This window comes from Mustelus asterias, chromosome 11 (assembly GCF_964213995.1).
Source record: "Mustelus asterias chromosome 11, sMusAst1.hap1.1, whole genome shotgun sequence".
Lineage (NCBI taxonomy): Eukaryota > Metazoa > Chordata > Chondrichthyes > Carcharhiniformes > Triakidae > Mustelus > Mustelus asterias.
In genome coordinates this window covers 94268894-94282423 of record NC_135811.1, presented here as the reverse complement: position 1 = coordinate 94282423, position 13530 = coordinate 94268894, and the positions used below count along the sequence as shown (strand labels likewise).

The following is a 13530-nucleotide window of genomic DNA, read 5'->3' as shown; positions in this document are numbered from 1 at the left end:
AGATGCAAAATTTGTTCATGGTATGATGCATCCCTTGGTATGTGCTTGTCATGTAATGCTGGCTAACAAATCTGCAGTTTAAAAGCTTTTTCAGGTAGTGTTAAACTTCTGTAAACAGGATATTGAGTGGTGCTTGTGGTTGGAGAGCTTTTGTTTTTCAAATATTTCTGGCCAAAGCTATGCTGATTGAGCACACCCAAATTCCTGGGAATTGTCCTACTGTTTCGATCGATCACAACTTCCTGTATTAGTTGAATCTTGTGTTGTGCAGGTTTGTCTGTTTATGTATTCTCTTGTATGTAAGCATTCACCTAATAATCCAATTGGCTTATACTTGTACGTGCTGAGTCGTAATTCATTCCAACTGATTTTAAAACACATTTGTAAGAAGGAGTGGAATATTCCCTCAAATAATTCAGTATTTAACAATGGGCTTGTAACCTGTGGATGGTTACAAATATTAAAACCTGTTAACTGACAGTTCAGTGAATTGATGGAGAGAACAAATGTTTTTAGTTTGTTTTTTTGTTACGAGAATTGCACTTTTCTCAAGCTTTTGTAGCTCATTATCAAGTTGCAAGCTAAAACCCTTTCAACAGCCCTTTGTCTTAATTTGTCCTCTGTAGTTAATAAACCAAGCTGCTAATCTTTTATTTGCATCAAACCTCATTGTGTTTGTAAATAATACTAATTACAGAACTATGAGCAGTTTGGATATGTCTAATTTAACTCATTTAAAGCACCAAATACCAACATTAGATGGGTGAATCTGCTTTTAGGCAAGCTCCTAAAAGTATGAGAACAGTGTTGAATGATATTCCCGTATTCAGTGCTCTTATCTAGAATGAAAACCCATTAAAAAAGATGTACTCCATTAAGTTGCTAAGTCATCTTTCTATTATTCTTTGAAAATGCCAGAAATAGCATAGCCATTTGATCTAACTTGGTTATCCAAGTTGAGTTTTTTAAATTATACAATTTCAATTCATTTATCCTGCTGTCTTCCAGTCATCCAGTTAGATGTAATTGACATAATACTAAGCCAATACTCTGTCCTCTCAAATGCTGACGTTAAACATGTCGCATCAGTGGTTGATAACTTAAACACGATCATTGAAGTAAGGTGGCTTCTTTAAAGTATTGCTTCTTTGGGTAACAGTAAAGGTATGCTGTAATGTCTTGAATAATGAAACATTTTGTTTTTGGTATATACACAGCATAACAGGGAGCAGTTAAAGATGAAAGTCAGTCAATTACAACCCTGCTTCAGCAAATTTCTGTGTAAAGGTCCGGTAGCCTGTCCAGAAAAGAGTTGCAAATGAAGATTTTTGTAAAATTTTACATTTGTTAATCCTCTATTAGATTTAGACAAAATATTAATATGCTGCTGGAGGATGTTTTGTTTTACAAGCCTTTTATGAGACACTGTTGTGATCTCAGGACTTTCAAGGTGCCTTTGTGGTACTTTTGTAGTTTAGTCGCTGATGTAGAGGAACTCGATGGGAAGGTAGCATCCACAGCTAACAATAGGGCAAATGAGCATATACTGTATTTTTAATAATGTTAATTGAAGGGTCATATAGAACAGGAACTATCTAATTTTAGGCAAACAATTTGACTAGGCAATATTTAAAGCTGTTGTGCTGAATAATAATTTCATGGTGAAGAATGTAAGAAGAGATGAAATGGGAATCAGAGTAGGCCCCTCAGCCTTCGATCTTGTGCCACCACCATTCATTAAGATCATGGCCGATCTTCCACTTCATCCCTTCCTTTCCACACCATCTCTGTATATCCATTGGTTCCCTTACGGATCAATAGATTTTTAGATACTACCTTTTAAGGTACTCACCAATTGAGCATCCATCATCCTCTGGAATGGAGAATTTCAATGATTCACAATCCTTTGAGTGAAGAAGTTGCTCCTCTCCTCAGTCCTATATGGCCAATTCCTCATTTTGAAATTGTGACCTCTGGATCTAGATTCTTCTGCCAAGAGGAACATCATTCCAGAACTTACTCTGTCCAGTTCCTTATGAATTTATGTTTCAACTAAATCACCCCTCATTCTTCTAAATTTTAAAGACTATGGGCCTAGTCTGTTCAATTTCTCCTCGTAGGACAGTGCTCTCATTCCAGGAATCCATCTCATGAAGTTTCATTGCACTCCCTCCAAGGCAAGTGTTTATTTCCTTCAGTAAGGAAACCAAAAGTGTGCACTGTGCTCTAGATGTGGTGTCGCTGTAACAAACTTGATTACTTGTATACTTCAATCTCTTTGTAATAAAGGCTAAAATGCCATTCACGCTCCTAAATGCCTGTTGTACTTTTCTATGATTTGTGTATGAGGGCACCCAGATCTCTCTGGATACCAGCATTTCCAGTCTCTCATCAAGAGATGAATGCAGGCCAGGACATTAATAATTATTCACTGATCATAAAGTAATGGCATGGAATTAATTTCATCCACTTAGCTGAACGAGCTTGGTATGATGAGTCTCGTGAAAAAAGACTCCCTCATCACAGCAAAATATCAGCCTAGATTGTGTTCAAGTCAGAGAATGGAGTTTGAACCAATAACCTTCCAACTCGGGTGAGAATGATATTGCCAAATCAAACAGAAATTTAATTTAAAGCTCAAATATTAAAACTTGTGCAATAATAGACTCGGTCCATCTCAACTCTTTATGCTATGTGTGGAGCTAACTGAGTACATGGAGAGAATTGCACTTTTCTTTCCGGCACCTTCCTTCCTATATTGGATTCTGTTCAGGTTTATAGCCCCTTAAAATGTCACAAACAGGTGCAGCAAACAGAATGTTGGCCTTCATATCTGAAGGGCTGGAGATGGGGGATGCAGATGTTATGCTGCAGTTGTACAAAACCCGAGTTAGACCCCACTTGGAGTACTGTGAACAGATGTGGGCATCACACCTTTTGGCTCTGGAGGGAGTTCACTACAGGTTTACAAGAATGATACCTGGACTTCAGGAGTTAAGTTACGAGGAGAGATTAGGCAGATTGTTAACATAATCCATTAAAAAAAAACTTTATTTGAAGACGATTCAAATTATCTATGGTATATAGTTTGGAATCCAATTCATTGCAGAATTTGATGGGTTATCTTTTATACCATGTGGATCAGTCTGTAAAAGCATGCCAATGAGATATAATCTTTACAAAACTATTGACAGGCTATTTGACTCTTGAAGCAACACTGATTTTAATGAGGAACAGACCATGAGATAATTTGGTGCATTTTACATTTAAAGCTTCTCAGTTTTCATTTGAAGTTGAGCAATCCTGGATTGCAATATATTTTAGTGTTTTTTGTATCTAGAGTTTTCCTGTAAATATATGTTCTGATGAGTTAATTTGTTTGAAGTATACCAATGCAGTAAATTTAGGTTCAGCAACAGTGGTTAACCATCAGATCAGCTTGAGGAGAAAACTTGCATGAAAATATTAATTTATTTGAGTCTGCCTTGTAAGCTGAAAAACAAATGTCAGATTTGTGGAAATCTTATTGGAAAAGCTATGGAACTAACTATGACATCTAGTGTGGTGCATCATTGAAGACTAGATACATGTAATGATGTAACCTTTAGTTCTACTGTCTGCATTGTTCAACCCATAAGTTAGATATGTACTGCAATGTTTCTGATGTGGGTGTAGCAGAATGCATTGGGGAATCGTGCAAATGAGGTGAGTTGACAGATGCTGTATCTTGGACCTGATTGGAAGCTTTTAAACACAAGTGATACCAATCGCAGCTCACTTCAAGTTACCAGCTGGTGTCCGTGGAATAATCACACCCCTCAAAATGATTGGTGATTTTTAAAAAATCATTTAGGAATTGAATTTTAGCCATGCAACCTGAAAACAAATCTACCTTCATAGACTGAAGTTATACTTGTGTATGCATCCATCAGACACGCCCAACACCATTGTGTACGAGAGTTGCAAATGGTGAGATTCCCACCCACGTTGTGAACTGAAGAAGGTTCTGGTGGGCTGGGAGTAGTGTAGAGAAATGCAGGAAATTTATCGATAGACTTTGCAGACTGGGAATTGTTAATTTGTTATTCTGTAACATGCTGATGATTGGTTCTTATTTAGTTTTGATAGTTTGTTGCAATCAGAAGGTTGACACAAATATCCATCCAGGAAAACCCTACAGTTGCCCCCCCCATCCCACCCCCCTTGACAATATCCAATTGTTTCTTGATTAATTGCAAAGTTGGTTTTTGCTGACCAAACGTCCATTCCACATGTTGATCATGTTTTTTGAAACACTTCCTGAAATCAGTACTGAATTTACCTTTAACTTGTTTGAACCCAAGTTCCTCTAGTTTTTCCTGATAATACAGGTAAGAGACCAGTTTTCATCTTTTCACCAAAGAAAATATATACTTGCAATTGAGAGTGTAGCAAAGGTTCACCAGACTGATTCCTGGGACGACAGATTTTGTATGAGGAAAGATTGGGTCGACAAGGCCTACATTCACTGGAGTTTAGAAGAATGGGAGGGGATCTCATTGAAACATTTGGGGCTGGACAGACTAGATGTAGGGTTAATGTTTCCCCTGGTTGTGGGGTGCGCATGTGTCTAGAACAAGGATATGAGTCTCAGGATATTGGGTAGGTCATAAGGACGGTGGTGAACCATTGGAATTCTCTATCACAAGGCTGGGGAGGCCAAGTCACTGTATTTAAGAAATACAAAGATTTCTGGATACTGAAGACTTCAAAGGGTATTGGGGCGGGGGGGGAGGCGACAGTGGGAGAATGGCTTTGAGATCGAGGATCAGCCATGATTACAGGCTCGATGGGTCAAATGGTCAAATTCCTCCTATTTTCTAAGTTTACAGACTTCCAACACTAGAAGCGGTCACTTTTATCTTTTGTTGACTGAGCAATCATTTGATGCAGCACACACCTGCCGGTTATAATATTCATCCAACTTTCATTCCATAGATTTCAGATTTCTGCCCAGGTAGTGAAGATAAAAATCTGTTGCCAGGCATCAGCCCCATGATGCTTCTCACCTTTTTGGTTCTGTGAGGAAACGTTGGCTTCCATCATCCCAGGCTCCTTCTACAATGAATTACCTGGAAACCTGTTTCATATTCATCCAAATGATTAATTTCATCTTTAATGATAGCACTTGTACATTGTATAGCGTTGAACATGCCATAAGGATACATACATACTAAGAGACTATCCTCTGTTCATGAATTTACTTGTTTAGAATATTGTTATATGCCTAGCAGTTTGCAGCCAAATAAGTCATCAAGGTCAACATACAAAGTTCGCTGAAATGCAAGTTAGATCCGATTCATACTTTGGTTCCGTAAACCTTGTCACCTAAGCAACATCATTTTTGAAGGTTTAAAATACATGTTTAATTGATTATTTATAGGCCTACTTGCGTGTTCATGGATTTCTGGAGAGCTTTTAAATGTCTTGGTAGACTTTACTGATAATTGACTTGGGCCTTGTACCCGAACTACAGAATTAAGTAAATTGGTGTATGACCTGTAAAGAACTCTGATACTATCAATAGTTTACTTGCAATTTATTCCTTACCTGTGTGTGGGAAGGAAGTGAGTTTACTGCCTTTGCTTGGTTGTCTTGTGTTAATTGCAGGGGATTGCCTGCAGGGGTGGCCTGGGCTTGGCTCCTTCCTTCCTTCCTTCCTAACCCACATACCGCAATCAGTATGGCAACAACACCTCCATGATCATCCTCTCGGCTGTGTCCTCAGGCCCCCACTATACTCCTTATACACCTATGACTGTGTGGCCAAATTCCCCCAAACTTGATTTTCAAGTTTGCTGATGACGCCACCGTAGTGGGTCGGATCTTAAACAATGACGAGACACAGTACAGGACTGAGAGAGAATCTGGTGAACTGGTGCGATGACAATAATCTCTCCCTCAATGTCAATAAAACGAAGAAGATAGTCATCAACTTCAGGAAGTGTAGTGGAGAACATGCCCCTGTCTACATCAATGGGGATGGAGTAGAAATGGTCGCGAGCTTCCAGTTTTAGGTGTCCAGATCACCAGCAACCTGTCCTCGTCTCCTCCCCCCCCCCCCCCCCCCCCCCCAATGCTGACACTATTTGGCATGTCTGCTACGATTCTCACCAACTTTACAGATGCACCATAGAAAGCATTCTTTATGGTTGTATCACGCTTAGTGTGGCCCCTGCTCTGCCCAAGACCGCAAGAAACTCCAAAGGGTCGTGAATGAAGCCCAGTTCATTATGCAAGCCAGCTTCTCATCCATTGCCTCTGCATCGGAAAAGCATCCAGCATAATTAAGGGTCCCACATACCCTGGGGTCCTTAATTACGTCACCGTTTTACGTCAGGAAAAAGATACAAAAGTCTGAGGTCACGTACCAATCGACTCGAACAGCTTCTTCCCTGCTGCCATCAGACTTTTGAATGGACCTACCTTACACTAAGTTGATCTTTCTCTACACCACAACTATATGACTGTAATACTACATTCCATAAGACATGGGAGCAGAATTAGGCCATTCGGCCCATCAAGTCCGCTCCGCCATTCAATCATGGCTGATATTTTTCTCATCCCCATTCTCCTGCCTTTGCCCCATAACCCCTGGTCCCCTTATTAATCAAGAACCTATCTATCTCTGTCTTAAAGACACTCAATGACCTGACCGCCGCAGCCTTCTGTGGCAAAGAGTTCCACAGATTCACCACTCTCTGGCTGAAGAAATTCCTCCTCCAGACCCACAGTCCTCAACTGTTCCTCATATGACAAGCTCCTCATTCCAGGGATCATTCTTGTGAATGTCCTCTGGACCCTTTCCAAGGCCAGCACATCCTTCCTTAGATATGGGGCCCAAAACTGCTCACAATACTCCAAATAGGGTTTGACCAGAGCCTTATAAGGCTCTGTATAATTCTGCATTCTCTCCTTTCTCTTCGTGGTATGCTTTGTATAGCGCGCAAGAAACCATACTTTTTACTGTATACTAATACATGTGACAATGACAAATCAAAATCACAACAGAATTTCTCACGCCATGTGGGTGGTGCCTGTAATTTCTCTTTGCAAAAAACGGTGGAATGTTTGGCTTTATTCAGTCACCAAGCTGATAAATAAGAGGCAGCTTTGAAATGTGTGGCTTTGTAAACAGTGGGTTTTTATTCCTATCATTGAGAAATTTTGGGCCCGAAGCTATTGAGGTCAGGCTCAATCACTGGTTTTCTTGAATATTATAAATCTTTTTCAAGGTTTTGATGAAAATATTTGAGAATCTGCAACATTAATCAACCAGGGACATTTCAGAAGTCAATTTGTTTGGATTGATCTCAGTTGGTCACAATTTAAACTTGTGACCTTTGGTCTGTTTTTAAGTTATCTTCTATAATGTAGCTGCCAAATGGGTGGCACTGTGGTTAGTACTGCTGCCTCACAGTGCCAGGGACCTGGGTTTGATTTCTGGCTTGGGTCACTGTCTGTGTGGAGTCTGCACATTCTCTGTCTGCGTGGGTTTCCTCTGGGTGCTCCAGTTTCATAGAATAGAATCATAGAATCATTCCTCCCACAGTCCAAAAGACATGCCAGTTAGGTGCATTGGCCATGCTAAATTCTCCCTCGGTCCCGAACAGGTGCCAGAGTGTGGCGACTAGGGAATTTTCACAGTAACTTCATTGCAGTGTTAATGTAAGCCTGCTTGGGTCATGAATAAATTCACTAAACCATGTTCCCCAAGCTAGAGAGGAGAGAATAAGTCTGCTGTGAAGTACATGTGCGGATGTTGGAAAGGTCACATCTGATTGCTTGATAATTCTGGTGAAACAGGCAGCAACAGCCTTTGTCTAGATTCATGCACTCGAAAAGCTATGGGTCATACTCATTGACGCTTATCCCTCTAGTACCCTAATATTCCATTTATATAATAAACAACCCACTTGTACATCCCTATCTACCAAACTGACCAAGACATATGAGTAAAGATGGTCTACCTGTTAGTAGGTTTAAATTTCCTTGCCATCAATCAAAGACTATTTCCTCGGGTGGATGGAGCTATTACAAGGGGGCATAACTATAAGGTTCATTGTGGGAGATATAGGAAGGATATCAGAGGTAGGTTCTTTACGCAGAGAGTGGTTGGGGTGTGGAATGGATTGCCTGCAGTGATAGTGGAGTCAGACACTTTAGGAACATTTAAGCGGTTATTGGATAGGCACATGGAGCACACCAGGATGACAGGGAGTGGGATAGCTTGATCTTGGTTTCAGGTAAAGCTCGGCACAACATCGTGGGCCGAAGGGCCTGTTCTGTGCTGTACTGTTCTATGTTCTATCATTTTCTAATCTCTAACCTTTCTCCAAAGCCATCAGTTTGCACTTTTGATCATTCTTCTTTGCAATCTGAAATCTAAATTATTTTTGTCTAAAACGATGGTACAGTGGTTTGTTAGCGCTGCTGCCTCTCAGCTCCAGGGACCCGAGTTCGATTCCAGCGTCAAGTGACTGTCCTTGTGGCATTTGCACATTCTTCCTGTGTCTACATGGGTTTTTGCCGGGTGCTCTAGTTTCCTCCCACAGTCCAAAGATTATGCAGGTTAGGTGGATTGGCCATGGTAAAATTGTTCCTTTTGTGTGTGTGTGTGTGTACGCAGGATTATCTCCCCTGCGTTGGAGCATGCTCCAGCAGCTCCTGCAACCAAATTGATGTCAAATGAGGAGCCAGTTCATTCCAGAATTTAACATTTTCGAATGGGGACAAGAATCTGTACACGATGGACTCGGTTGTTTCAGTATTATGCAAAGCTTTAGCATTATTCTGTCTGTACTGACCTTGTAGTTCTTTAGTGTTAACTTGGTGCCCTAATTGTAAAGCAATCTGGATAGAGTTTGAGGACGGCCAATTGCAATTTTTAATGTGGAAATCAATACTGTAGAATAAAGTGTAGCATTTTTAGCTGAGTTCTCTGCAAGTAATCCTAAATGCAATTTATTATACTTCCACAAGATGTTTTTAGAATTTTTATGAAAAGAAGCTTGCATTTATCATGTCTGAAAGGAATTTGTATCTTTTGAAAATGAAATGACTTTTAAGAAGGTAAAAATGTTTTAAAAATTAGATATTGCCTTGAAATTGAATTGTACAGATTTCAGGTGATTGGGGCAAGTCTGTACAATATCTATTCACCTGACCTTTCATAATCAGACTTTTTTTTGTTTAGCTATTTTGGAAGTGGGGCTTGACAATTTCTGCAATGATATGTCACCATGGCACCATTTCTGGATTAATAGAAATGCATTGCTTCGGCCGTTAGCTCCCTAATAAACAGACTTCACTGATCACACTTAAATGTAATGCCGATGTTTCTGGCTTCATGCATTCTTAGCTCTGCATTAAAAACTTGAATACAAAACTTGTGACCAGTTGCATAAAAAAAACTTGAAAACCAGACTTGTGACCAGCGCAAAGTAATAAAAATCAGGTGTTGTAATTCAGAAATTGGTTTAGGTTGGAGGGTCACAGTTTTTTTTTTAACTGGTCGGTGCAACATCGTGGGCCGAAGGGCCTGTTCTGCGCTGTAATGTTCTATGTTCTATGTTCTATGTAAGATCAGAGCAGAATACTCTCATTTTAAGCACGATTTGTCTGAGGAGGTTTGTTTCTGCCATTGACAGGGGACAATAGGAAATCTGACTTGAGTGGGTTAATTTGAGGCAATGCTGTGTTGCCTCCTAACATCCAGTGCAGATTAGCAAATCTGTAGCTGGTGAGGCAGTAATGGGTTTGCATATGTGCAGAATCCCCCCCCCCCCCCCCACTGACATATGGTAATCGCTTGCCCTAGAACACGGAAACTGGAGGGGAAGCATCCACGATGGCACCAAGCACCTTGAACATTGGCAAGTGGAGTTGGAAGCCAAGTGCCAACAGCAGAAATAATGTGCAGCATTTCACCCACCTGCCTGATCAAGCACCCCCTGCCCCATATGTGGCTCCACGATTGGACTATTTAGCCACTGCAAACACCACCCCCCACCAAAAAGTTTGATAAATATGGACAAGGATATGGTGGGCTGTGTGGTATGGTGGGAATAAAAATGGGTAGGGAGAGGGCTGGAGAAGAGTCTGCTGTTGCATTTTGTTTTGGGTGAATTCTCAATCTTAATTTGAAATGACAGTGCTAATTACAGCTAATTGTCACCTTCTAATTCCAACAGTGTAGATGCTGTTTAGTAATTCACCTCCCACAAACTGTTTTGCTGGAGAGTAGGACGCAGTGTGTGAGATGTGTAAAGTGTTACTACGGGTGACGCATTCTACAACTGTGGTGATTTTCTGTATTTTAACTAGTATATTTTAATTTTCAGGTACAAGTTTCCTTTGATCTCAGCAATGTGCAGATGAAGTACTTTGATGAAGATAATGAAGAGGTGAGTTCCTGTTGTGCGTCAATATTTTGTTTGGTTTTAATAATTTTGGCTCTTTAATTGATAGCATTATTTAGAACATTAATCGCAGAAGCCATCACAATTAATGTAGTCTTTTTTTCTGTGCTTCCCAAGGAATTCCTGATGCTTGCTGTCTGTCAGTAATAACATAAACCTGTACTTGAATGTCATCTTAATGACCAACTAAAGATTATACATGTGGGAAGGGGTTTGGGATACCTCTGCTCGGGTGACTGTAAGAGGACACACCAATGAAAGACTGGAGCTCCGCTGAATTCAGAGCAGATTTACTAATCTGATAATTGAGCCAGTGCTGCAGGGCGCCATTGATGAATGACTAGCCGGCCTGGTTTATTAATGGGATGTGTCAGAATAAATCTGTCTCTGGGTCTAGATAAAGCTGACTCATAGTTTGGTTAGCTATATCAACAGTGGAAGCTTGCCAGTGGTCTGTGTTGGTATGGAGTGTGGAGGATTTTTAACTAGTTAAACTCCACCTCTTTTCCTGTGCATGCATGAGGTCCATAAGTCTTGTCAATCTGCATCAAAACTCTGAGATCGAGTACAGTGTGTCTATAAAGTCTGCACTTCAAACGAGGTGAGCAGAAACTACAGGTGTGACTTTCTCAGGAACTTGAATTGGAGGGATTTGTGATGGGTTTCTGCATGAATCAAATGCTCAGCTAACCAAAATTCCATGCTTATCCCATATTAGCTAGTGATACTTTTTTAATGTTCTTCAGCTCCCAACTATCTCTGGTGTGTTTAAGGAATGGAAAACTATGTAATTCAATACCTTGATCATTAGCTTTGTTTGTGGTCATTTTTGTAAAAGTAATGTTTGGAATTTTTTTGAGCTGTGTTTTATTTCATGATCTTTTTTCCCCCCTTTTTAGGTGTCTGTTAACAGTGCAGGTAAGTGTGTATTATAGTTAAATTTGTAAATATAAAAAAACTTGCAGATTATTTAACTTAGCATAGTGCACATTTTAAATATTTAACACCATAATTTTGTTTGGCTTCAAAAACTTGTGGCTTGCTTGCAAGAACTTGAAAAACACAAAATAATTAGTTGTGTGGTGATGCCAGTACCTGTAATGAATAAGCTTAAAACCTGTAAGTTTAAATGTTTTTTTTTCACCCCTATGCATCCCGTTTTCACAAAACGATCCAAACAACCCTGAGTCTCGACGAGTAAATTTGTGGACTTGGTATGCGAGGGTATCTTGCCTATACAAAGAGGCTCAGGGCACACTGGATGCTCAGTATTGCACCTACTGTCATCTTATTCCCTGACTGGCCTGGTTGAATTGACGTGCTTTGCATTCTGTTATGATCCATACCTTTAAATTAATCTATACATCTAGCATGTAATAAAGAATGAAACGTCCCAATGAAAATGCACACTTAATTATCTAACATCAATTGTTTTCACATGGATGGTTTTGACTATTTGGGTGAAAGGGTGAAAATAGGTGCTACATGGTTCTAATACACCCTTTGAAAGTCATAGTTGATTTTGATTTATTGTCACATGCATTAACATAGTGAAAAGTATTGTTTCTTGCGTGCTATATGGCCAAAACATACCGTTCATAGAGAAGGAAATGAGAGTGCAGAATGTGGTGTTATAGTCATAGCTAATGACTATGGTATGGCGCATGTTGGATATTTACATATTGTATACTTGCACTCATCTGTGACAATTTTTTAAAATCTGTGTTGTAATTTTTTTTTCTAACAGAGGAATATGAAGAAGTTTTAAAGGTAATTGTATTATTTAATCCTGTTCCTTTTGCTTAATTTTCCATGACATTCAGCATCGTTATTAACTTGTATGCTAAGGAAAATGGTTTAGAATACGATGATAAAGATGACGTGTGCACTGACATTGCTTCATTGTGATCAAATGCATGTCAGTCAATTATATTTCCTATAATTTATCTTGCAATCAGTAACCCTTTCATGTGGAGATTATTACTGCTGTTGACTATGAAGTCACTGGAATTCGACACCACCTGCATTCAAACACCTTCCAACTTTAGAATGGTTGGTTGAATATATGAAGACTCAAATTCTCTAATTTACCAAACAATATTAATGTACCTTTATCATTTTTATTTTCCTTTCCCTTTATTACTGTTTTCAATATTATGTCCTACCACTCAGCTGAAGGCACAGATTCTTTGTTCTGGTCTAGTTCTACCAATCAATCTCCAGTTCCTTGTCTAATTGATTTATTTGAACAAATGACTTGTGAATGAATCAACCTTGGGTGGGGAGGGGATATCATGACAACCACTGCTTCTCACATACAAGTCTTAGTGGACAGTGAGTAGGATTAACTAGGCTAATTTCCATATCCAACCCTGAAACATAGGGCCAAATTGTAGTTCACCTATCACTGCTCCACTTAGACCAGCTACCTCAACAAAGATGGGGATCAAACCTGAGTCCTTCATTGTCTATATAGTTCAGCCACGTGGAATAGTAGAGGAACACATCCCAATTCTTAGTCATTGTTAGGTATGAAATAGTTTGGTTTTAAGCTTTTAAAACTAGCATTAGTGCCATTGAATGACTTTTTTTAAAAGTGAAATTTTTGAATGATTTGTTGATTTTTCTTTCCCTAAGTGCAGCATTTTATTTTGTGATCTCTTCTGTTAATGATGACGCACTCCACCTATAGTTGCATGTATTTGATCTGCAAGCATATCTTAAGTGGAATTTTATTTTGCTTGTTCCTTGGGTGCGAATAGTGCTGTCGTGTCAGTTGCCTAATTCAGAGGGAGTTCAAAGAACAGTACAGCACAGGAACAGGCCCTTCGGCCCTCCAAGCCTGCGTTGATCACCTTTACCGATGTAACCAACCGTTGTATCCCTCTGTTCCCTATCAAGATCGGTCTTAAATGTGGCTAACTTAACTGCCTCAACCACCTCACTTGGCAGTGCATTCCAGGTCCACACCACCCTGTGTGTAAAAAAAAAAAAAACTTGCCCCGCACATCTCCACTGAACCTTCCACCCCTCCCTTATCTTGAACTTGTGCCCGCTTGTAATTGTGAAT

At 39.7% G+C, this 13530-nt stretch overlaps 1 protein-coding gene across 3 annotated transcripts in view; it reads left to right on the top strand.

The window, feature by feature from the left end:
• Positions 1–13530, top strand: part of nbr1a (NBR1 autophagy cargo receptor a) — a 58822-nt gene that overhangs the window by 1272 nt on the left and 44020 nt on the right. For all 3 annotated transcript variants that reach the window (XM_078223983.1, XM_078223982.1, XM_078223981.1), the window contains exons 2-4: positions 10383–10445; positions 11360–11378; positions 12208–12230. In XM_078223983.1, the coding sequence (XP_078080109.1) occupies positions 10383–10445; positions 11360–11378; positions 12208–12230 (105 nt within the window). The remainder of the gene's footprint in view (positions 1–10382; positions 10446–11359; positions 11379–12207; positions 12231–13530) is intronic.